At 40.8% G+C, this 27,007-nt stretch overlaps 1 protein-coding gene across 1 annotated transcript in view; it reads left to right on the top strand.

Annotated features, from left to right (window-relative positions):
* GPRC6A (G protein-coupled receptor class C group 6 member A) overlaps window positions 1-27,007 on the top strand; it is a 264,931-nt gene that overhangs the window by 237,391 nt on the left and 533 nt on the right. The window contains exon 6 of the mRNA XM_044074212.1: window positions 24,522-27,007. This exon is cut by the window's right edge and continues 533 nt beyond it. Coding sequence (XP_043930147.1) covers window positions 24,522-25,453 — 932 coding nt within the window. The 3' untranslated portion in view covers window positions 25,454-27,007. The remainder of the gene's footprint in view (window positions 1-24,521) is intronic.

Here is a 27,007-nt window from a genome sequence, read left to right as displayed (position 1 = left end):
CAAACCTGGCATGTGGTATGCTTCTAATCTAATTTGCCAATGTAGTTCCTTTTCCAACAACTTAAGCTGTGTTGGCCCACCTCTACTGTCAGGTCCTACTTGTTCTATTCCCATGAATTTAAAGTGGTGAGTGGGACAGTCCATTGTATGCCTAGCCAACGCATTTGTTTCCTTATGTTTCCTTATAGCATACATATGTTCGTATATAGGTTCATAGCTTCATAGGTTCATACTAGGCTATCTGCCCGAGGGCATTTACAAGCCTAGCCCATAGTTTTGTGGCTTACGCCACCCCTTTAGTATGGGGAACTATACCCATTATTTTGCTGTGCCACTGTCGAGCAGTGACACTGAGGTAATCCCTGGGGTATATCTGCGATCTCCCATCCATTGGTCAAGATTTCTCTTGAACAAGGCCAGCGAGGTGCTCTGCCTCACATATACCGGGATTTTGTTCCACAGCATAGGGAGTCTTTGGGTGATGAATCTATCCCTCCAGCACATCCTATTAATAGCCGTGTCGAGGTTTAAGTCTCCCGCCCTTGTGGCTCTGATGGATCTAGATTTTTGAGGTGAAGCATATTCATCAAATCTGGGTTTGACATGGCCTTGTATGTTAGGCAAAGGTCACCTCTGAGCAAGCGGTGGCGACTGAATAGAGCTGGAGTTCTTTCAGTCGGGCAGCATAGGACAGATGTTTGAGACCCTTTATCCTTTTGGTGAGGAACTTTTGCGGCCTCTCCAGCTGCTGCAAGTGTCGGGTCAGATACATTCCGAATGGGGCATTGTACTCAATCATTGGTCTGATGAGTGATGAGTATAGGGAGACTATGACCTCCCTTGATCTAGATGAGAATCCCTTCATGATAAGTTGGGCAATGTAGAAGGCCTTCCTAACTACTTTAGCTACATGGGTGTCGAATGACAGACTACTATCAACCTGGGTCCCCAGGTCCCTGATAACTTCTTCTGTGCTCAGTGGATTGCCACCTATTTGGTAGCTAGGGGTAACCTTGTTTTTCCGAAGGGTATGACTATGCATTTTGGCATTTAACTTTAGGCCATGGCTCTGGCACCAGTTATCCGTTTCTGTGAGACCCTTCTGAAGGATATCTGTGTCAGATGTGTTTTCTACTATGGCCCAGTTTGCAGTCATCTGCAAACTTTGTCAGCCATAACCCTCCTGTGTTTGCTTGTACTTGAAAAGTAGATGCCAAACAAGAGTGGGCCCAGGACTGAGCCCTGTGGTACACCACTTGTGACAGGCTTTGAGTCTGACATGGCGCCAGCAACTCTGACCCTGTGGGTTCTGTCACTCAGCCAGTTTGCAACCCATCTTGTGATGTATGGGTTAACATTTAAGCTGATGAGTTTTTCAATGATACCCGAGTGGGGTATTGTATCGAAGGCCTTCGCCAGATCGAGGTAGGCTGTATGGACTGCCTTTCCTCATCAATGGCTTTGGTGACTGTTTGAAAAAGTCAACCAAGTTTAGAAGGCATGATCTGCCTTTGACAAAGCCAAACTGGGATGGATCCAAAGTCTGCAAATTCCTATGTCTTTATTTATGAGGTCCATTATGATCCTCTCCATGGCTTTGCAGATAAGGCTTGTCAAGCTAATGGGCGGTAATTTCCAGGGTCGGTGGAGGCACCGCCTTTGTGAAGTGGGACCACAGTTGCAGTGCGCCACTCCTGAGTGCGTATCCAGAGGTAAGACTATGATTAAACAGCTGTCCTAGCTGTGGGTTTAATTCCTCGTTGAGTTCGTGGAGCACACAGCTGGGGACACCATCAGGTCCCATGGATGCTGTGTTTTTTGCTTTGGAGAGAGCAGTTTTCACTTGGGCGTTGGAGATGTTTGGGGGGCTGCAATCGCTTGGTATAGATATCTCTCCTTTTGGGGGGGAGTTTGCACTGAACCTGTCAGCCAGTATGTTGGCAATGTCTGTAGGATCAGTAATCTTCACATCATTATGAACTAGTTCTGAACATATCTGGGAGTTTCCTCCCAGGTTTCTAAGATAGCTAAAGAAAGCCTTATGATTGTCTTTTGAGTCTTTAGCTATTTTTCTCTCAAAATTTGCTTTGGATGATTTTATGAGAGCTCTTAGTTTTTTACTTATAGTGATCAAGGGTGTCTTACCTTTTAAGGATTTTGCTCTATCTTGTAGTAGCTTCCTCCTTTTGTTGTAGAGTTTGTTTATGGCTGGGGTCCACCAGACTGGACGCTTGCCTTTAGTACAAAGAGTCTTTGTTTTGCTTGGGATTGCCTTATCCATGCAGTCCTGCAGGTGCTGGTAGAAGGCATTTGTAAGTGATTCAGCGGCTTGAGTACTGTTTTCCACCGGCTCGGTGGCCTTAAAGGAGACCACACTAGTCTTTAGAAGTGTGAAGTCGGCTTTCGAGAAGTTCTTTACTGTGATCTTTTTTATTTCAGGTGGGGGTGGGATGAGGACCTCCAGCGAGATTAGTTTGTGATCTGATCTCACCAGTGAGGGGTATACTTCCGGTGTTGAACATTGTGCTCCCATGTTCGTGATGATGAGATCAAGTATGTTTTCTCCTCTTGTGGGGATGGTGACTAGTTGTTCCATGGCATTTGAGTTTATGAATTCCAGGAACTTTTGGGCTAGGGTGTTTGGGCTTGAGTAGTGTTCCCAGTCTATATTAGGGTAATTGAAGTCACCTAGTATGATGGTGTTAGGTGATACATTTATCCCCTCTAGTGTTTTCAGGAAGGCCATGTGAGGTTCCTGAGTTTGTGAGGGTGGCCTGTAACATGCTACAATTTGCAGAGCAGTCTTGCCTATGGTTAACTGCACCTGGATGGTCTCCGATGCATCGTGCGTTGCCACCAGTCTTGAGGTGTGGGTGTCCTTGATGATATGCGATCCCTGAGCTTACGCTCAGTCTTACCGATGTAAAACCCTGGACAATTTTGACACTGGGCCAAGTATACCAGCATGCTGGAATTACAATTCACCCTACATTTTAAATGGAACTCATGGTCTTGAACAGAAAATCTATTCGATTCCTGAATAAACTTACAATAATTACAAGATTGGCATTTAAACATGCCAGGTGATCTAGTTGGAGAAGGTTTCTGCTCAAACCATGATTTAAGGTTCTTGGCCTTTCTATATGTCACTTTTGGGGAAGAACCAATTTAGAAGAAACTACTTTTTTGCATTTTGTGCATCAAGTCCGTATGGTTTTTCATTCTACGGTTCACCTTTTTAAATTTATTGGTCTGTTTTTGTTTTTCTGAGTGATGTTCTATTTATTGTTGTGTCTAGGTTTAGCTCACTAGAGCATGTGACTTGGATTTCTTTAGGTGGAGCATGTCCATCAGTTCTGAGTTGGACATGGCTTTGTAAGTCAGACAGAGATCACCTCTGAGTAAGCGATATGCCACTGAGTACAGCCGGAGTTTTTTCAGTCGGGCTGCATAAGACATATGTTTGAAACCAGTAATGCTCTTAGTGAGGTACTTTTGTGGTCTTTCCAGCTGTTGGAAGTGTCTTGTGAGGTACATCCCAAATGGGGCATTGTACTCTATGATGGGTCTAATGAGTGATGAGTAGAGGGGAACTATAACCTCTTATTTCTAGATGCAAACCCTTTAGTAATTAGATGGGCCACATAGAAGGATTTAATAACTACTTTGGCAATATGACTGTCAAAGGAGAGATTACTATCTACCTGGGTCCCCAGATCTCTTATTACCTCTTCTGTATTAAGGGGGCTGCCACTTATGTGGTAATTTGTGGGTGCTTTGTTTTTCCCAAATGGGATGACTATGCATTTTTTGGCATTTAGCTTGAGGCCATGACTTTGACACCAGGTGTCCGTCTCAGTAAGGCCCTTCTGGAGGATGTCTGTGTCAGCCGGAAAGTCAATTATGGCTCCCAGTTTGCAGTCATCAGTGAACTTGGTTAGCCAGAGCCCTCCTGTGTTTGCCTGTACTTCTGTGAAGTATATGCCGAACAGTAGGGGTCCCAGGACCGAGCCTTCTGGGACACCACTTGTGACTGGTTTAGAGTCAGACCTGGAGACTGCTATTCTTACCGTGTGAGTTCTGTCTGTAAGCCTGTTGGCAACCCATCTCGAGATGAAGGGGTTTATGTTCAGGCTGGTGAGTTTTTCTGTAATACCCGAGTGGGGAATGGTGTTGAAAGCCTTGGCAAGGTCAAGGTAGGCTGTGTGAACCACCTTTCCCTCGTCTATGTCCTTTGTGACTGTCTCAAAGAAGTCAACCAGGTTTAGTAGGCATGAGCTGCCCTTAAAAAAGCCGAACTTGGTCAGGTCAAGTGCTTGGAGGTTCCAAATGTCTTTGTTAATGAGTTCCATGATGATGTGCTCCATAGCCTTGCAGACCAGGCTAGTCAGGCTTATGGGGTGATAGTTACCAGGGTCAGTTGTGGCCCCTCCTTTGTGGAGAGAAATAACCATTGTTATGCGCCATTCTATGGGCACGTAGCTTGTGGAGAGGCTGAGGCTGAACAGCATGTTTAGGTGCGGGGTTAGTTTGTTCTGTAGTTCATGCAAGACACAGCCTGGGACACCATCTGATCCCATTGATGATGTGTTTTTGGCTTTTGAAAGGGCTGTTTTCACCTGTGTGTCTTTGATTTTTGGGACACTACACTTTTTCAGTATTGTTGTGGGTCCTTTTGGTGGTGAGAGGGGGATGAAGTTTTCGCTGAATCTATCTGCCAGGATGTTGGCAATATCAGTAGGTTCAGTATATTTTGTGCCATTTTGCACTAGTTCAGTGCATATCTGTGAGTTGCCACTTAGAGTCAACATAGCTAAAGAAGGCTTTGTCGTTATCTTTTGAATCCTTGGCTATTTTTCTTTCGAAGTTAGCCTTGGATGATTTCATGAGGCACCTCAGTTTTTTACTGATACTGATCAGGGATGTCTTTCCTTCTTGGGAGTTGCTTTTTTTCTGAACTAGTTTCCTCCTTCTATTGTATAGCCTGTTTATTGCAGGGGTCCACCAAACTGGTTTCCTTCTCATAGAGGAGTGAGTCTTGGTTTTGCTAGGGATGGCATGATCCATGCATCCTTGTAGGTGCTCATAGAGTGCATTTGTAAAGGTTTCTGCACCTTGGGCAGCATTATCCTTTAGTGTGGGGGCTGTGAAACTTACAACCTCTGCCTTAAGTAAGGTGAAGTTTGCTTTAGAAAAGTTTTTTACTGTGGTTTCCTTAGTTGGAGGTGGTGGTGGGGTGTGGACATCCAGAGTGATTAGTTTATGGTCTAATCTAACCAGTGACGGGTTGACCTCCGGTGTGGAACACCTGTCACCCATGTTGGCGATGACCAGGTCCAATATGTTTTCACCTGTGGTAGAGGAGTTTACCAGCTTATCCAGGGTGTTTGAGTTGATGAATTCCAGGAAGCGCTGGGCCTGGGAATTTGTACTCGAGTAGTTTTCCCAGTGAATGGTAGGGTAATTGAAATTGCCCAATATCAGGGTGTTTGGTAGAGCCTCCATGTTTTCCAGTGTCTCCAGAAAGGTGGTCCTGGGTCATGGAGGGTGATCTGTAGCAGGCTGTAATTTGCATTGCAGATTTGCCCGATATTAGTTGCACATGGATGATCTCAGAGGTATCATGCTGTGCCACAAATCTGGAGGTGTAGGTATCCTTGATGAATATGGATACACCCCCTCCTTTTGTGTTCTGGTCCGTGTTCTGTGCCCAAAATGTGAGGTATGATTTGTAGTCCAGTAGTGCTGGGGTGCTCTCAGGAGCCTTGAATCAGGTTTCAGTTGCTACACAGATGTCGGCGTTCTCCATACTGAGGAGTGCTTCGAGCGCATGCATTTTGAGATGTAAACTCCTGCACTGAGTAGCATAACCCTCAATTTTTTGTTAACTATGCTGTTTATGGAGGTGGGTTTGACTTTTCAGCCTTGCCTAAAAAAGGCACTATGGGGGCAGCAAGAGCCTTGGCCAGTTTTCGAAAGCCTAGGGGTGACAGGTGCAAGTTGTCTCTTGTGAAGCAATGCAGCTTGTCGAGCATGTCAACTCAGGCTGACAGACACTGATCCTCTTTGAATAACACCAGAAGCTTAGCCAATTGTTGAAATTGATAATTTTTTCTTTATACTGAGGCATCATTCTTGGTGAGGGCAGGATGCTACTCAGGGTCAGGGTCATACCAGCCAGGGCTACATGATCAGAGAGCTCTTCCATGTCTCTTTTCATGTAGCCCAGGGCGGTACATCTCAAGTCATTCACACCAGCATGAACAATGACAGAGTCATATTTGTACTTGTTCTGGAGTGACCTGAGTGCTTGTGTTATGTGGCAGATTCTAGCTCCCAACAGGCAGATAACAGTAACCTTCTGCTTGTCCAGCCTAGTGAGTGGGACATCAGTGGGCCTGACTATAGAGTCACCTATTACTAGTGTGTTAGGTATGTTATTTCACCTTAAGGGCTGTGATTGTGTGGCACACTGATTTTGTGTTTTATGTGTTGTCTGGTTTGTGACAGGAAGTGCAGGTTGTTTGGGTGTTCTGCTTTGGAGGTCTCTGATGCTTTTGCTTTTATGATTTTGTGTATTTATGTGTATTTTTTGCCAGTGCTGTTTTAGTAGGTCTGTCTGCGGCTGGAGTTGTGGTGCAAGTGTTAACCTTCTCCTCTTGACTGTCTGTTACAGTCTTGGGTGGAGACAGTTTAGCTTCCAGTTTGGCTGTATAATTGCATCTCTCGCATATGTTAGTGTTTTGTGGTAGGAGGAGAGGGTTGTCTGTGTACATGAGGCAGATGTAACATTGCCTCAAAATACCCATATTTACCAGCTGGACTGGAGAGTGCACCTGAAGTTGCCATTTGGTCACCCTGTAGGGTGAGCTGCTTAGTAACTTGGTTGGTGTGGGGTTAATAAAGAGCCTTGCCCTGCTGGGCAATCAGTGTCAAGGTATATTAGCGCTTGCTTTTAGGTCTGAGCAAGTAATGGGCTGTAAGATGCTTTTTGAGTGCTTAGGTTGAGAGTTAGACTAGTTTCAAGGGAAAAACTGAAGAGGAGACTTAGTGGAGCTGGGAATAAGGGAAAAACTGAAGAGGAGACTTAGTGGAGCTGGGAATAAGGGAAAAACTGAAGAGGAGACTTAGTGGAGCCGCGAATAAGGGAAAACTGAAGAGGAGACTTAGTGGAGCTGGAAATAATTTAACCGTAGCTAACCGGCACTGCCTGGTGCACAAAACCGTGCAAACGTGGTTTTCATAGTAAGGAAATGAAAGACATAGAAATTAGCCAAAAATGGCCAATAAACTACTAACTTCTGGGCTGGAACCACTCCTTCAGGGACAGATATGTTGCTCAAAGCTCCACTCTCTCACAGGTGAACAGAGAAACTTCCTTCTATCCAAGTAAGGTATGGGCAACTCAGAAACTAGTATCACAGCCCAATTCAGCACTAGCCTGAAAACTGGACTACACTAGCTTAGAAAGGTGGGAAACAACGATTTTTTTTTGTTTTTTTGGGGGTTTTTTTGAAACGATAAGGCAAACAAATAATACACTTAAAACAGCTTTAAATGACTACAAACAATCAGAAAAGGCTATCACACTTTAGTGTGTAGCCTACAACAGTTAAACAAATTATTTAAACAAAAAACTTTTTTAAAAGTTCAGGCAGTCAAATAAGTACAATATGTTAAAAAAACAAGCTTTTAAATCACAATAAATGCTGGAAAATCTGTATTTAGGCGGAAAACAGTTAAGTACAGCAAGAAAGTACAGAAAACTGATACTTAATCACACCAAAGTCTCTTTCCTAAGCTAGAAGGCTTGTATCAGTTTAAGGCTTTCTAGTGCTACCAGTAGGTTAGTTACAGGAAAGATGGGAAACAAGTGCAGATGTGGTCTTTTAAACAGAAAGTTGAAAGAGATGGACAAACTGTCCAAATGGTCAATAAACTGAAATTTCTGGGCCAAGAACCTCTCCTCCCATGGTAGACAGGCTACCGAGTGCTTACCACTCCCCCTGATAAGCTAGAAGGCTTTCCTCCAACACAGAAAGGCTTATGGGGCTCAGAAGCTTACCAACAGTCCTGGACACAGCAACTTTGTATCTGGGCTAGGCTAGTTACAGGAAAGGTGGGAAACAAGCGCAAGTGTGGCTTTTAAACCAGAATGTTGAAAGAGATGGAAAAAAACTGCCCAAACGGCCAATAGCTACAATTTCTGGGCCAGGAACCACTCCTCTTGTGGTAGATAGGCTACCTAATGCTTGCCACTCCCACTGATAAGCTAGAAGGCTTTCCTCCAACACAGAAAAGCTTGGGGGGGCTCAGAAGCTTACAAAGAGTCCTGGAATACAACAAATCTGTACCTGGACTAGACTAGTTACAGGAAAATTTGGGAACAAGTACAAACGTAGGCTTTTAAGCCAGCAAGTTGAAAGAGATGGAAAACTGCCCAAACGGCCAAATAAACTACAATTTCTGGGCCAAATCTCACTTTTCCCATGGACGATAGGCTACCTAGTGCTTACCACTCCCACTGATAAGCTAGAAGGCTTTCCTCCAATGCAGAAAGGCTTGGGGGCACAGAAGCTTACTAACAATCCTGGATACAGCAACTCTGTAACCGGACTAGGCTAGTTATAGGAAAGGCAGGAAACAGGCACAAGTGCGGCTTTCAAACCAGGAAGTTGAAAGAGATGGGAAAAAACTGCTCAAACAGCCAATAGCTACAATTTCTGGGCCAGGGACCACTCCACTTGTGGTAGATAGGCTGCCTGATGCTTACCACTCCCACTGATAAGCTAGAAGGCTTCCCTCCAACACGGAAACTCTTGGGGGGCCCAGAAGCTTACAAAGAGTCCTCGATACAGCAAATCTGCACCTGGACTAGACTAGTACCAGGAAAGGCAGGAAACAAGTGCAAACACAGGCTTTTAAATCAGAAGGTTGAAAGAGATGGAAAAGCTTCCCAAAAGGCCAATAAATTATAATTTCTGGGCCAGAAACCACTCCTCCTGTGGTAGATAGGTTACCTAGTGCTTACCACTCCCATTGATAAGCTAGAAGGCTTCTCTCCAACACAGAAGGGCTTGGGGGGGGCTCAGAAGCTTACCAACAGTCCTGGATACAGCAAATCTGTACCTGGATTACACTAGTTATAGGAAAGATGGGGACCAAATGCAAAACAGGCTTTTAACCAGAAAGTAGAAAGAGATGGAAAAACTGCCCAAACGGTCAATGAACTACAATTTCAGGGCCAAAACCCACTCTTCCCATGGTAGATAGGCTACCTAGTGCTTACCACTCCCACTGATAAGGTAGAAGGCTTCCCTCCAACACAGAAAGGCTTGGGGGGGGGGCTCAGAAGCTTACCAACAGTCCTGGATAAAGCAAGTCTGTATCTGGACTTGACTAGTTACAGGAAAGGCAGGAAACAAGCTTAGAATTTTTTTTTGTTACAGAAAAGCAGATAAAACAGCAGTAAATACAATTCAAATTGTAGTGCAGGCCAGCACACCCGAGCATGTAGCAACACTACGGCAAATACAGTTCAAATAAATGCAATTAAATTAACAAATGACTAAAAAAGCAAGTGCAGAAGGCAGTAAATTAGAAGACTACTAACAAGCAGTAATAAGTGCAGAGTAAGAGCGACTGAACAGATAACAGCACGCAGAAGAGCAACTAAGACAGTTATAGTAAGAGCAGATGAATAAGATATATATGTGCATATATATATATATATATATATATATATATATATATTTTTTTTTTTTTTTGTTTGTTTGTTTTTTGAGGGAAGGAACAGAGCAGGATTAAGAGGCTACAGGGATTGTCTTTCCCAGATGCTCTCTCTGTACACAGTAGGAGTGCCTGAAATCAGAATATGATCTCACTGCACTCAGTTGAGTGAGCAAATGAGATGGGCCCAGAAGGAGTATCCAAATACAAATCTACAAGAGGGGTGGGCAGTTTCAAAGCCACCAACATTAACACCAAAACAAGAACAGGGAAGGTGGGTGGAGAACTAACTGTAGAGAGACAGCCACAACTTCACTTGAGTTAATATTCAGTGAAAAACACAAATAAATAAATTAAACACAATACTATATGCAAAAGAGCAGATAAAAGTGTACTTAAATTCACTTATACATTCAGCTGATTTCAGGCAGATGTTAGCCGGCCATTGATGGTCTGAGCTTCAGAAGAGGTTTGACTGACAGTTTCCTGTTAGTTGTTACACAGCACAAAGCATCCAAAAAGCATGTATCTGAGCAAAAAAATAACACTACAAGAAAGACATATTCTGTGTATGATTTGCTTAGAAGAGAAGCATTCTGTTCAGAAATATGACATCTGTGGCCTTTACTTCAGGGACTGTTAGAGGAAAGGAAACAGGGGGAAAAAAAGCAATTGTCCAAATATAAAGAAAGTTCTATATCCACTTCTGATGGGATCTCAACATTGTCCTCTCTTCAAGGTTAAATCCTTCAGGTTTGAGGACCAAGCCCTTGAATGAAAAAAAAAGACTGACAGAGTGATAAGGATAATGAACGCAAAATGAAACACTAAACAAGGTGAGAGGACTGATAGGGATAATCCCCAGAGTTTTTTTCCGTGACCTAGTTCTAACAAGTGAAGAATAGAGGAGGCACCCCCTGTTTCTTCCCCCTCTGGCGCCTCCAAATAACCAGTCCCAGTTGTGTCAGAGAAATTCTTCTAAAAAATTATTGAACTTATAGCATTTATCTCATCTGATACTAAAATTATCAGTATGTTTTTAGATTTTTTTGTCCTGTAGACCTTTCACCTTCTCAATGCTCCTCATCACACACCTTGTGGGCCATGATTCTGGTGAGACCAGATGTCAACCTGCAAGTTCCTGTATTTACATGGAGAGCAGTGTTGATCTCTGCTTCAGTCCTGGATTTGGGTTTGTACCCTTCATGGCTGAAACAGTTAACAAAAATGTTGCCATCAGTAGAGAGAACACTGGTAGTGCTGCTTTCAGTCAAAGTCTTGGGCTTGATCTGTAAACATTGGAATTGGACCCAGTTTCACTGAGTTGTCAGAGCTGTCATTGAGGTTGGACTTCTAGACTTCAGGTCAATGCCCTCAATTTCAGAATAATAGTCATCTAGTGATTCAGCCTCAGTGATTGGCATCAGGCTGAGGGTTGTTCTGCTTGGTCCCAACTTTGATCCTTATGGGTTTTGGCCTTGGCCATTCAGGGTCAGTTCCAGTGACTCAGGGGTTGGCATTTGTTTCAAATATACCACTGATACACAGCCAGCTGCATGTGCCAGGCTCAATACCTTTGCAGATCCATCTCTATCCAGGACATGAATTTCTCTAGCACCTTTCCTCTCCCTGTCTCTCTGTTCAGAACAGATAGGTTGTTAAGTCTCTTCAAGATACCTGTTTCATAACCAGTGAAGTTCACTCTTCTTCATCGACTACAGGCATATCACCTCTGAGGAAAGGTAGAGAAGAAGTGTCACTGTAAGAAATTGGCCTTGGACTCCCCTCAGGATTCTCCCATTCCTTGTTTTGACAAAGATCAGGGTATAGAATCCCCACTTATCTAGAGCACCCCAAGTTTGGGGAGGTGTTTGAGATGATTAGATAGAAAGGATGAAGGCTGATTGACCCCTCTCCCATGATCTCTTCTTAGCATATCCTACAAGAAGACTTCCAAAATCTCCAACATCTTTCCTTGATGTACCCTCCAGTTTACAAGGTGATGCAACTGGTAACTAGACCAGCATGAGAAAATGTATATGTTGTGATACTTGTATCAAAGAAGCCAGATAAGATTCTCTGCCCTCTCAGTGACTGGTCCTGTTGGACAGAGATGCCCAAAATAGATTCCACTGGTGTGGAATCAGCTCATGAAAAGACTCCTGTACTGCAGAGTCTTGATATCCAGCCCCCACCTAGATAAGGAGTCTTGGATAATGAGCAAATTTGGAAAGAACATTTTCATGCTTTCTAGGCCTTCTTTGAGGGCTATAAGCTACATTTCGAACATGCTGCTTTTCCAGTAAGAGCTGTCTGCCAAAATGGGACATTTCCTGGAATACTTTCCTAATGGAGACTTGAACTATAAGTTACAGCCCCATTTAGAAAAACGCCTTCCATGGGCATCCTCAACATGCACCCAGCCCTTAATTCTGCAAATGGTACAGGAAGAACAGCAGGTGCCATTTTGCTCCTACATCTCCATGAACAGCTATGTCTTACAGACATTTCTAAGGATACAGACATGAACTTTCTAAATGCCCCTTTTGACAGATCAGTACTTTTTGACCTAGAAGTAGGAGTGAGCTAGAGGAAATCAAGCAGGAGGCAAGACCCTCACAACTGTTGACATGAAATCCCAAACATCCCAATTACAAGGGTCCTGTTCTGCTCCAAACATTCTATCGCATCTCTTGAACTCAAACTTCAGGCTAATTTTCATGACCTTATTCACTGTGTCAATGATAAACAGTACAATGATAAACACTACAATAATAAACAGTACAGTGATAACAGTACAATGATAAACAGTACAATGATAAACAGTACAGTGATAAACAGTACAATGATAAACAGTACAATGATAAACACTACAATGATAAACAGTACAGTGATAAACAGTACAATGATAAACAGTGCAATGATAAACAGTACAGTGATAAACAGTACAATCATAAACAGTGCAATGATAAACACTACAATGATAAACAGTACAGTGATAAACAGTGCAATGATAAACAGTACAATGATAAACAGCATAATTATAAACAGTACAGTGATAAACAGTACAATGATAAACGCTGCAATGATAAACAGTACAATGATAAACAGTACAGTGATAAACAGTACAATGATAAACAGTACAATGATAAACAGTACAGTGATAAACAGTACAATGATAAACAGTGCAATGATAAACAGTACAGTGATAAACAGTACAATCATAAACAGTACAATGATAAACACTACAATGATAAACAGTACAGTGATAAACAGTGCAATGATAAACAGTACAATGATAAACAGTATAATTATAAACAGTACAGTGATAAACAGTACAATGATAAACACTGCAATGATAAACAGTACAATGATAAACAGTACAGTGATAAACAGTACAATGATAAACAGTACTACTAAACTCCTGTAAAAAAAAAAGAAATGCTTTTTGACACTAGGCGAAAGCTCACTTCCTCACTTCTATCTCCCAGCCTCTAAAAATCTTTGATCATCTTAATAATACTATTGGAAATGTCACATCATTCAAATACCTAGGGATTTGGTTTGACCCCTTCCTAAATTTCCAAATCCTGCTGGGCTACACACACACAAAAATCAAATATCTCCTGTTCTGGGCTAATAGGATCTCTCCTTTTCTATCCAGACCCTATAGAAATGCCATAGTTAAAGGTATCTAATTGGCTCGGCTAAAATACTGTCTCATACTAATTGCTACACCTTCTAAAAGAAATGTGTCCACCATTCAATCCATTTCAAAAGCCATTTGTAAATTTCTCACTCTCTCCCAAGAAAAAACACCACTGCAAAACCATTGAAAAAGCTAACTGGCGACCTATGAAACAATGTGCTGAATTTCTACTTGCCTCTCAAACATTTAAACATATCAAGAATGATACCTTCCCTCCACTAGCTTCCAGACTATTCAGAGATGCACTAAACATACAACCTTAGGCATCTTAACCACTCCTGCTCTCTCCTCCAACCCCCCCCCCCCCAAAAAGCTAGGCTTTGCTACACAGACCATGCTTTTTCAGTCCTTGGCCCCAAACTGTGGGAATCTCTCCCTTCTATTCTTAAAGATCATTTCTCTTACCCCCATTTTCCATTTACAAATAAAAGCACATTTCAAAACTCATGGAAAATGCAAATGCTGTCTTCATTCCCTTCTTCTGAGTACATACCTTGCTCTGACTATTTTTTTGATTGTGGTTCTTTCATCATGCCAACTCTGATTTCTGGCCTGTATATAATGCATGTATATGTTGTGTTTTTCACTTTGTGTATAATGTCTTTTATCTGTTGCCAGCTATGATATTCACTTTGTATATAATATCTGTATATACTGCATTTTGTCATTCACTGAATATAATTTCATGTAACTATTGCATTTTCCCTTGACTGAGAAATGGGTCCAGTGGGATCAGTGCTCTAAACTGGTTAACAAATGCAAAATTAATACATTCCCTTTTCAGGAACATAATGAGTTGACAGACTTTAAAATTCCCTGCAGAGTGCTCTGTTAGAAATACTGGGTGAGGAAATTGGTATAACAAAGGAAATTATTATTTTGAGCTATGATACAGAATCAGAATTGCCTAGACATTGTAAGGCCTTCCTGAGTCTAATTATGGTAGCTGCCAAAAAAGCAATTACTAGAGAATGGAAATCATAATGTAAACCAACTGTACTAGAAGTACTGAATATAGTAACAGAAATAAAAGAACTGGAATTAGGCTCTTTAGAAAAAGGCTAAGAGCAAATTACATAGAAAAAAATGGAAATTGTGGGAACAATACATGCAGAGGAGAAATGAGGTTTAAAATAAGGCAGGATTTGAATAAGTTATGTAATGTTTGACTGACAATGACTGAATAGGTTATAAGTAATGTATAATGTTTGCAACTAAAAATAGGTTAATATGGCTTGTTTTCATTTATATGCATGTATGACAACTATGTCATAAGTGATAATTTAATAAAGATGTTTCTTGTTTAAAATAAATAAATAAATTCCCATGGGGGATGGCCAAGGTGGTACAGCGGTTAGTGTTGTTGCCTCAAGAGGATCTCTGGTTCAAATCTTGGCTGGGATGCATTCTGTGCAGAGTCTGCATTTCCTTCCTACAGTCGTGGGTTTCCTCTCACATTCCAAAGACATACACTAGGTGGATTGGACACTCTAAATTGGCCATAGGTGAGAGTGTGTGTACAAGTTAGTGGTGTGAATGAACTACTGTGGCAGAGCTAGCCACCCGGCAGTGTAAACCTTGGCTCAAGATGATTGTCACTGCAGAAGTGATGCCACGACCCCATGTGCAAAATGAGAAAAGGATTTGAGGATGGATGGATGAAAATAAATTCCCATTGTCTAGAATACTTTAAAGCCTACCTCATTTTTTAGTTTAGGTGTGGCTAGCAATAAAGAAATAATTAAAAATCTTGCTGGAACTATAACTGGTAGTAATCAGTAGAATCAGAAATATTATGGTCCCCCTTCTGGAAGGCAGCTGTTTAATACCTGACTCTTCTCACCAGTGTCCAATTCTAGAGGCAGTCAGGGGGCATCTGTCCCTTTATATGCTCATTTAGATTGACATAAGGACAAGTGGATGATGACAATAATCTCCGTAGGCTAAATAATTTCCTTCCACACCTCTCCCAGGCCCCACTGTCTTCCCTTGCCAGACATTCTGCTCCATCAAATGAGTGCAGCAACAAAAGAAATGCTAAACTTACTACCAAAACAAGTTATCTGAGGTTCCACCAGAACAGAAATTTCTAAGCTGGAGTATTTTGTGCTTCCCAGAAAGACCAAGGATCTCAAGTTCATTTTTGGTTTGAGTAGATGAAACTATTTTATTCCTAGCAGTCCTTTCATATTGTCAGTGTACATTCCAACCTTTGTTGCCTGCCAGAATAAGACTGGCTGGGCTTTTTGGAGCTAAAAGATGCCCACTTTTACATTATGAATGTTAAGACATCTAGAATATTTTCTCTGCTTCTAGATAAGAGCCAGCCATTATCTGCATCCATCTGGACTTACCTCAACTTGCGTGGTGTTCACCAGATGCATGCCCAAAGTAGCAGCAAACCAGACCATGCAATGGATCAATGTTTTCTATACTTAGATGGCAGACACCTAGCTGCTCTAACAAGGACCAGCCTATCAGATAGGAAAGCTGTGCTGAGTCACTCCCAGTCCTTGGACATTAAAGTTAACATTATGAAATTCTTAGATGAAGTCCTTTCATTTGCTTACATTCATTGCTTCAGTGTTGTTTACAGTCCTGTAAGGATCCCTCCTCCTCAGAATTGTGTGACCAGGTTATCCAAATACATCCAATTCTTGCATTTTTTTGTCTGAAAGCCTTGGGACTTTTGGCAGCTATGATTGACATGGTTACCAAAGCCACATTTTTACATGAGAGTGCTGTACTAGAATTTGAAACCTCAGTGGTATCAAGAGACAGGTCCAATGTCTTTATTATTCAAGATCAGCAAGTCTTGCAAGGTCCATTTAGGATGGTTGATGCCCACTACAATCCTAACTCTAGGCAGATCCCTGTGAATCCCCACACCTGTTGTCACCATAGACACTTTTGTCCTATGGTGGAGGACACCATCAAGGATAGATGGTCTAAGGAGTATGGTTACAGACAAATGCCAGCTGACACATCAGTATTTTGGAAATGAGTACTGTCTTCCTCAGATTGCAGGCAATGAAGGACTCCCTTTCCTAGGTTGCAGCTGGCATCCTCAATGACAACATTGCAATTGTCTGATGCTTAAACAGGCAGGGAGTAACACATGTCTACCCCCTTCTGTCAAGAAGCCATGAGGGTATGGGAATGGGTCATGTCCTCAAACTATTTTCTGTTAGCCAACCACTTCCCAAGAGAAAACAACTCTTTAGTGGTTAGGCTGAGTTATTGTTAAGTTATGCCTTACAACTGGTCTCTAAGTCAGTCAGTAACATAGAAACTCCCTCTTCATTAGGAAAGCCTTGTTGTGACATATTTCCATCCCATACCACTGTAAAATGCAGCCATGTCCTTTAACTTATTCATCCATTGAGAGAATTTCCTGAACATTTCCTCATATAGAAATGGCTCTCAGGACTCCTTTGCATTTTGTTCCATTCCCCCTGTTCTCAAAGTTCTTTCAGAACATTTCCCATTTTACCCAGGCAGGGTGGTCTAAATCTTTACACCTGCCCAGAGAACTAATACCAGAAAAAATCATAAGAAAGTAAATGTATATAGTTCTCCATATAAGCTACTACAAAGGGTTTAGACCTTACCTGTTTTATTTTTTTTTCACAATAGTCTAAACTGCTAATCTTTAACATACCTCTGACAGCCAAATCAGATTTATTTCCTATCTCCTTATCTTTAGAATACCTAAAGGTTTGTAAGGCCTTCTTTAGAAATACTTTACTCATTCACTTTCCAGTCTGCATGGAATTTATATTTTTGCATTATAAATGATAATTATTTCTCAGTTTGAAACTACTTCTAAAGTGGATTTAAAGATTTTTTTATCTTGAAAATCTTTCTAGTAGCCACCTCCTTTGCCCGAAGAATCTCAGACTTGCAAGCATATGGATAGAGTGTCCTGCAGTCTTTCATGCCCAAGGTAGACACTGAAACTACAATTAGCCAGTCCGTTAATCTGCTTGTTTTCTTTTCAAATTACTCAAATAGAAAAGAATATTTGCTTAATTGGATGTAACTGCACTCCCAGCTTAGAATTTACTTAGACAGAACTAAGTCCATTAGATAAGATTTACAGCTGTTTATTTCATTTTCTCAAATAAATTGATCTCCAAAGTTTATAAAATCGCAAATGATTGAAAAATTTATTAAGTTAAGATAGCAAATGTACAATATTTGATTTCTGTACCAAAGCCTGCCCTACAAGGGTAGAAACTACTTCTCAAGCTTGCTTTGGGAATGCATCCTTAAATAATGTTTGTGCAACAGCTGTATGGGCTGTACTAAATACATTTGCATAACAGTACAATCTTGGTGTGATATCAACACGTAGGTCTTTTTTACAGCTACTGTCATTAGGGCCATATTATAAAGAAGACCACACAAAATAAAAAGATTTAACATCCCCCCAAGTTTTGACAAGGATGGGCTCCTCATCTAAAGTCTGTCCTCATCAACATACCCAACTCCCACCAATGACTCAAAGCAGATGGAAACTGCAGGATTATTATGTAATTATAGTAGTTGTTTCTGATGCAGCTTAATGAGGCCTAAAGGAGATCTGAAGAAGAAGCTTGTTTTCACATCATGAGTAAGATGAAGGGTTAATAGCTTAGAAAAGTTTTAGATGTTGAGCAGATTAAAGACAGAGCTTTAGTCCTAACTGATATTACGGATGAATCAGCTCATCTCGCTCTCTAACTTTATGGTAAGTAAATAATGGTTTTATGTTAATTACTCCATCCAGAGCTTCTATTGTTCCCATGACAGTTCTCTGAAATACTTACAAGGCTGAACATGTTCATAGGTTCATAGGTTAGTACTAGGCTAATGGCCCTGGAGCCAATGCAAGCCAGGCCCAAGACTATTCCCAGTCATCTGGCTGCCAGATGTTAGCTCCTTGTGTCCCTATCGAGCAAGACTATTGAAGTGATCCCTGGGGTGAATCTCCTATTACCCATCCACTCATCAAGATTTTTCTTGAAGAGGGCTAATGAGGTCCTCTGCTTGACATGAATGGGGAACGTATTCCAGAGTATGGGAAGTCTCTGTGTTAGGAACCTGTCCCTCCAGCAGGTTCTGTTTAATGTGATGATGTTGAGGTCTTTGGAGTGTGTGGCGCAGAGTGATTGTGACTTTTTCAGATGAAACATGTCTAGCAATACTGGGTCAGACATGGCTTTGTATGTCAAGCAGAGATTGCCTCTAAGTAGGCGATATGAGACAGAGTAAAGCTGGAGTTTTTTTGAGTCTTTCTGTATAAGACACATGTTTGAGTCCTAAGATCCTCTTTGTGAGGAACTTTTGTGGCCTCTCCAGCTGTTGGAGGTGTCTAGTGAGGTACATGCCAAATGGGACATTGTACTCTATAATGGGTCTAATGAGGGATGAGTAGAGAAGGATTATAACTTCTTTCTTCCTGGATGAGAAATCTTTTGTAATGAGATGTGCCACGTAGAATGACTTTCTAACAACAGTGGCTACATGGTTGTCAATGGAAAGGTTGCTGTCTACCTTTGTCACTAGATCTCTTATCACACCTTCGGAGTTAAGTGGGTTACCATAGATATGGTAGTTTGTGGGCACCGTGTTTTTCCCGAAGGAAATGTTGATGCACTTTTTGGCATTGAGCCTAAAGCCATGGTTTTGGCAAAAGTCGTTGGTCTCCATGAGGCCTTTTTGTAGGATGTCTACACCAGCTTGAGGCTCAGTAATAGCTCCCAGTTTGCAGTCATCTATGAATTTGGTTAACCATAGTACCTTTGTGTTGGCTTGAACTTTAGAGAAGTAGATGCCAAACAGGAGTGGACCTAGAACTGATCCCTATGGAACTCCACTTGTAACTGCCCGGTAGTCAGATTTGGAATCTGCTACTTTCACCGTGTGGGTTCTCTCAGTGAGCCAGCTGGTGACCTATCTTGTGATATAGGGGTTATTGCCAGGATTAGTGGGGCTATCAATGATTCCAGAGTGGGGGATGGTGTTGAAGGCTTTGGCTAGATCAAGGTAGGCTGTGTCGACAGCCTTGCATTCATCCACCGCTCTGGTGACAGATTCAAAGAAGTCTATTAGATTAAGCAGATATGATCTGCCCTTTACAAACCCAGACTGCATGGGGTCCAGGATTTGAAGATTCCCTATATCCCCATTTATGAGATCCGTAATGATGTACTCCATAGCCTTACAGATCAGGCTCATCAAGCTGATGTGGCAGTAATTACTAGGGGCATTAATCACTCCCCCTTTGTGGAATGGCAGCGGTGCGCCATCCGGTGGGAACAAAGCCTGAAATGAGGCTGTAGTTGAACAGGGCACTCAAGTGTGGTGCCAGTTCCTCTTGTAAATCATGTAGGACACATCCAGGTATATTATCTGGCCCCATGGAAGCTGTATTCTTGGCTTTGGTCAGTATGGTTTCTACTTGTGCAGTCATGATAATAGGGATTTGGCATTCCTCAAATATTGGGATGGACCATTTAGGGGTGAAGCGGGGGTAAAGTCTGCACTAAACTTGTCTGCCAAGATCAGTTGGTTCAGTATAGGTGGTGCCGTTGTGCAGTAGCTCAGAGCAAATCTGTGTATTGTTATGCAGATTCTTGACATAACTAAAGCATGCCTTGTGGTTGTCCTTTGTATCTGTAGCACTTTTGTTTTCATAACTAGCTTTGGTGGATTTGATGAGGGATGTCAGTTTTTTGCTGAGATTTGCAAGGGAATTTTTCCAGTCTTGGGACTTTACCCTTTTCCACAACAGTTTTTTCCTTCTGTTGTAGAGTTTGTTGATGTCAGGGGTCCACCAGATTGGCTTCTTTTTTTTTGGAAGACAGTGTCTTGGTTCTGTTTGGTATAGCCCGATCTATGCATTTGTGTAAATGCTCATACAGTGCCTTGGTGTATGATTCAGCAGCCATATTCCCATTCCCCGAATCCATGGGTGACATGAAGATTGCCATTTCTGTCTTTAGAAGCTCAAAATTAGCTTTGGCGAAGTTCTTTTTGGGGGGTGGGGGTGAAATTGGATATTGATGGCAATTAACTTGTGGTCAAATCTGACCAGGGTGGGGTTCATTACTGGTGTAGAGCAGCAGTCCTTCATGTTTGTAATGACCAGGTTGAGAATGTTTTTACCTCTGGTGGGGGTGAGGATGAGTTGGTGCAGGGCTTTGGAATTAATGACGTCCAGAAAACAGTGGGCAAATGAATTTGAACAGGAGTAGTTGTCCCAGCTAATGGAGGGGTAGTTAAAGTCCCCCAGTATAAGGATATTAGGTTGAACCTTGATGTTTTCCAGAATGTTCAGGAATGCAGAGTGGGATTCGTGGGATATTGTTGGGGATCTACAACAGGCTACAATATGGATTTCAGTTTTATCCAGTGTCAGTTGCACCTGAAGTATCTCTGATGTGTTATGTTGGGCAACTAGTCTGGAGGTGTGCGTATCTTTTATGAAGATGGATATACCTCCACCTTTGGGGCTTCGTTCAACACATCCTTTAGAACTTTGATCCAAATTTAGGGGCCGAAAGTTGTGATATGCTTTGTACCCTGGCAGTACAGGGATGCTCTCAGGAGCCTTGAACCAGTTCTCTATTACTGCACAGATATCGATGTTCTCCAGTTTAAGGAGTGACTCGAGCGTGTGCATTTTGAGATTTAGACTTCTGGCGTTGAGTAGCATAACCCTTAGGATGCGTTTGCTTGCAGATGTTACAGTGGTAAATTTGTCTTCAGGGCATATTTATAAAAGGTGTTGAAATACAAAGCTTTGTACTGGTTTCATCCAGCTTGACTTACCAAAAGCACAGATTAGCATCTAATCCTGAGAAGAATCAGGATGTGTGCATTTTAGCAATAACTTCTTCAGCAGCCTAAAGTACATAATGTTTTCTTTTAAACCTTCTGCTGAAGCTTTGGGAATCTAATAATATCCAAACTATGCCTTGCTTCACAAATTTACCCATGCTATTAACCCATTCAGTTGTCTTAGCTTAATTAACTTCCTGGTCCTTAAATTAAACCAACAGAGCTTTGTCAAGGGTAGGTCTTGCTCTCTTAACCTTGTAAACTTCTTTGAAAAGCTTGTTGATAACGATCACTCCTTTTGCACTGCTGACTTCAACTTGACAAAGCTTTTGATACAAATAATCCCATCATGCAGGGTTTATTGATAATCTCATCAATTTAGAGCAAATCCTTCTTTTGTTCATCAGCTATCAGATCCAAGGTGGACCCCACATCACCAGTGACAGTCGTCTTAAGGCAAATTCTTACTGCTGGGTGGCTAGCCCTGTCATGGTTTTATATAGATAGATGAAGATATATATAACATAAATAGGTTAATGAAGGAAGATTGTTTGTATAAATGTTAATTTTGTTAATAATTCATGTCAGTGAATATTAGGAGGAATTTATTCTACAACAGTGAATCACAAATATTTATATTTATAAATGTTGATAAATTGTTGATGTTAATGAATATGTCTGAAAGCAGGCAAACAGTAAACATAATCGATCTGTAAACTAAACTGTTCTCCTCTTCTGGTTTGTGTGGGAGAAGAATATTTATACAAGGTCTAGGCATTTTAGATTTTATATTAATGCCTTATTTCACCAACTTAGGCTGGCTATATGACTGGGTTTGAGTATGTATGCTTGTAGAAATGTCACAAAGAGTCCCCATTTTTTCATGTTACTGGCCTGGAACTCCACTGCCCTACATCCATGCTGTGTCAACAAACCAATTTCTTTACCCCCCTGAACATAACTCTGGTATTGTTTGGACCATAGTGGATCCTAAGAGCATCCCTGTGGTTTTGCCCATGTCTATATTTTTCCTTGTATGCCCTCCCCCATGGCAACATCATTATGTCCAAGGGGTGGGTATGCAATGGGAATGTTATTGTGAATCACCCTGCCTCTGCAGCAGTAGCTCAGTCAGGTCCACCCCTGCCTCCTCTTTGTACCACACCTCCTCCCAGTAATGCCCCTAGCTTCCATCAGGGATCATCACAGGAGACATTCATGTCACCATCCTCCCCCCAGGATAGTTAATGCCCATCCTTTTCTGCTGATCCATCAGTCTCCTGAACCACTAATTAAACACAAGTCATATGGATTGTAATCAGGGCTTTACCCCTCAATGCCACCAGAGTGGCTGTTGATTTAAGATTTGCTTCAGAAATTGAATTGTTTGCTGCCTTTTATACACATAATTTTTGGGGTGGAGCCCCCCCTCCCACTTAGAAGTGCAGTGGGGCTTGCCTCTCTGCAAAAAATATTTTTGTGCATTTTTTCAGTTTTTTAATTCACTGTTTTTGGTGCTTAATTTTCTGTGAATGGTAAGCTATAAACCTGCCTTCGACTCCAGTTGACAAATTATTAATATATGTTGAAGGTCATATAAACAGAATAAGTGTATTGTTCATAATGCTTTGTTTTCAAGGTCATTTCATTTTTATTTCAATCTTTAACAGTCATAAACTGCTCATCCCTCTGGATCTCATCCCAGGAAACAAAACAACAAAAAATGAAAACATGTGACATGCATGTACATATACCTATATCTATCTATATATCTACACACGCACACACACACACACACACACACACACACACACACACACACACACACACACACACACACACACACACACACACACACACATACATATATATATACATACAGAGAGAGAGAGAGAGAGAAAACATATATATATATATATATATATATATATATATATATATATACACACAGACAAAGAGAAAGAGATAAACATGAAATATAAAGGCAGAGGTCCGGTGCCGCAGTATGACTGGTTGTAGTGTGCATGTGGGCATGCCAATCAACACATGGTACTATAGCTGGAGGTTGGTACATGTGTGGTAGCATGCAGGCATCAAAGGTCAGTAATGTGTACCCCTACCCAGTAATGCATACTGCAGATCTACAAGGGTGTAGTTAAGAATTAACAGAAAACCTCTCCCCCTTGTCATGGATTGTTGTATAGTTCCCTGGCCTCGGGTGAATTGGGTCTGTAGTTAAATGTGGACAGGCACAGTTTGGAGATGGCTTAAGCCAAACCATCAGTGGCTGGGACAAGGACAGCCTTGTGTAGGTATAAGAGAAAAATGGTGAGGGGATTAGGGGTCAAGCACCCTTCATGGCTGCCTGAATGACATCTTCTTAGGTCAATGCTTACGGGTGAGGGCTGATGGTTACAAGGAATGACAGTAAAACAAAAAGAATATAATAATGCATTCCTTCTGTGCTGTACAATAATTGTACAAAGCCTAGGTCACATTTCACATCACCCCTTTCCATGATCTAAGGTATTATAGCTTATATTGATCAGGTTTCTATACTTCATACAAAATATTTTTTTTTTCAGAAAGCTTAACACAGTTCTTCCAGCATAGAGTCAGTACCTTAAATGAGTATCATTTGTCAAATTATTATTACTATGACTGTACAGCATTAGTAAGATATGTGGACATTTACTTTTCTGTACCCATAAAGTCTTGTGGCAAAGGTTTGTTTTCTTTTTACACTACTGTATATAACTATATAAAATGCATTATATTGCTAAGGTACTGAAATAGCAGTAGCAGTCTCATGTCATATCAAATGTGTTATGCTATAGATTAGTGTAATATAATTAAAATTGTCTTGGTCTTCCTGTATGTTTACTTCTGTGAAGGATGCTATCCTGTTAGATGACAACAAAAATGAAGAAATGTGACATGCAATCACATATATCTATATGTCATTTTCCTCAACTTCTATAACATAAGGGATCCTGTATTTTACATGGGTACTGTACACAGAAAGTATGGCTTGTTTACCTTTCACTACCTTAACCACTATACCTAGATAATGTAAAAGCTTTGCCTGTCATTTTGAATGCCAATTAGGGAGAGTATCCCTGGGTAATGTCCACTAGCAGGTTAACAGTCTTTTAAGCCTCACAAGCCAGCTACTTATCCATCCAAAAGTTAACCAGCAGATTTTTAAAAATGAACTTGTGCTGCTCTAACTGTTGTCACACATTTCTGCCTGCAGAAACATCGGACTGTACTCCATGTCAAAAATATGAATGGGCTCCTGAAGGAAGCAGTAGCTGCAGAAACAAAACAATTGAATACTTTAAGTGGAGTGATGGATTTGCTATTGCATTGGCAGTGTTAGCTGTTTTAGGAATTGCTGTCCTGATAATTGTTGCGGGACTGTTTTCCTGGAACTTTAACACACCCGCTGTTCGCAGTGCTGGAGGGCCACTTTGTTATTTGATGTTTTTCTCTCTTCTGGCAAGTTTCTGCAGTGTTGCAGTTTTCATTGGACATCCCACAGATTATACATGCAAAATCAGGCAACCACTTTTTGGTATTAGTTTTGTAATCTGTTTTTCAACTGTTTTAGTTAATATATTTAACATTTTCATTGCCTTTTCATTAGACTTTTTAAATGTAAATCGGCTAATGAAACTCAAACCAGTCCTGATTATTGGAGGATGCACCGCTTTGCAGGTGTTAATTTGTACAGTGTGGTTTATATTCAAACCTCCAACCTATTTTACAAATGATGATGTTTTAAAGAGAGAGATTTTGTTAGAATGTAATGAAGGTTCTTATGTTGCATTTGGAGTAATGTTAGGCTATATAGCTTTTCTTGCGTTTATATGTTTCTTGTTCACCTTTAAAGGAAGAAAGCTGCCAGATTTATACCAAAATGCAAAGTTTATATCTGTAAGCATGTTGATTTACCTGACAGTTTGGGCTTGTTTTGTTCCAGTCTATGTCACTACCATTGGCAAATATCTACCAGCAGTTGAAATAGTTGCAATTCTGGCATCAAACTATGGCATGTTATGCTGCCATTTTTTCCCAAAATGTTACATAATATTGTTTAGAAAGGCAATCAATAATTTAGAAGCATACCAGAAATATATAGAGAACCATAATATAAAACAAATAAGCTTGAGAATTAATTCTTAAGCAGTCAAAAATTAAACATTTAATAAGACAACTAGATCTTGATTATAATGACTAGCTTATAATGAATCTACACAGAATGAGCAATAAACTCAACATAGCATGACATTTAATTAACTACAGATGTATGTTTAATGTATAGGTAAAGATTTTAGTTGATAAGCAGGTTTGTGCCAGCAGTAGTGAGTGGGTACACCAGTTTTTGGTGTAAAATTATAGTGAATTGTTTTTCTACTGTTATGGTAGGAATAAAATTAAAGATGACTCCCAGCCAGAAAATATTCATGTATTTTAAGGCCCACATTATATTATATACTGCTACACGTCTGCTAAATTTACTTATGACTCAGTTTACTTGAACACATTGCAGTTGCAGTGGTCTTTTAATGCAGGAAATAAAAAAGTTATGCAGTACTAATGTTTTCTTTTATAATGGGCTAGGTGGTTTATTTGTTTTCCATTAATGACATAAAAGCATCTTTTGTGTACCTGTGAGAATGGTACATCTATGAACAATTGCCATTTGATCCTGTTCCAAGTATAAATGGATCAGTGAGGAATGAACTTTCTAAAAACAGTCAGCTGTGAAACACTCTTAACGTTATAACCTTATCCCTGACCCACAGAGAAAATCTATACATCTGGTAAGTTTTATCAACAAAGTGATTACAGTTTGGATAGCAGAAGTTCAACATATTCAGAATTTGTTTATATTGGATACAAATTCAATAAGCAACATATCATCAGACCACTGTGTTGACATGGATGGATATGTTGAAACATAAAAGTGAAATACGCACTACAACAAATTTCAAAAATGTTTCCCAGCCATGTCTGCTGTAATTGTGTAGGAATGACTACCTTTAAATAATGAGAACTGCATTGTTACTTCACTCACACTTTACACTGATTAAGTTCACATGGAAGAAAAATTACATGCTGTTTTGCTTTATATACAAGTAAATAAGTTAATTATGCAACCACATCTTGAAGCAAAAGACAGCTGAGATGTAGAGACTCATAATATGATCTTATCAGACTTACATTATACCAAAGTTTTGCATGGATATGTGCTCTCATGTTCTGCCCTATGCTCAGCATATAGAAAATTTCCAACTGTAACACAAAAAAGAAAAGAAAATAATGACTACACAAGCTATTTCAATCTCCATTTTACATAAATGGACAGTCGCTTGCTGCCCCCCACCCCCACCAAACAGCCTGCATCTGATTGCCTGCCAGGAATAAAAAAAATGCAGCTTACTTCACTAGTCCAGCTGCTCTTTTGCAATCCTTCCCTTTTTGATTCCACATGCTTTCTGCTCCTTGCTGATGCTGTACCATGATTTGTGGGATGGCAATGGAAGAGACAGACCACAAAATGCTTGACCACTTGCATGGACCTCTCTCATAGTGTACCGCAAGCTGTTGCTGCTTGTTTATTTATGTTTTAAATATTATTTCTAAATACGGTATTTCTTTACTTGCTAAAACAGTTAAATGGCCGATGGCACTAACAGCAACACATGCAGTGCTCAATTTCTGCACTTGGTGACG

This window comes from Protopterus annectens, chromosome 1.part1 (assembly GCF_019279795.1).
Source record: "Protopterus annectens isolate FY-2018-M chromosome 1.part1, PAN1.0, whole genome shotgun sequence".
Lineage (NCBI taxonomy): Eukaryota > Metazoa > Chordata > Ceratodontiformes > Protopteridae > Protopterus > Protopterus annectens.
The sequence above is the reverse complement of the archived record's forward strand: the minus strand, read 5'-3'. Positions and strand labels throughout refer to the sequence as shown.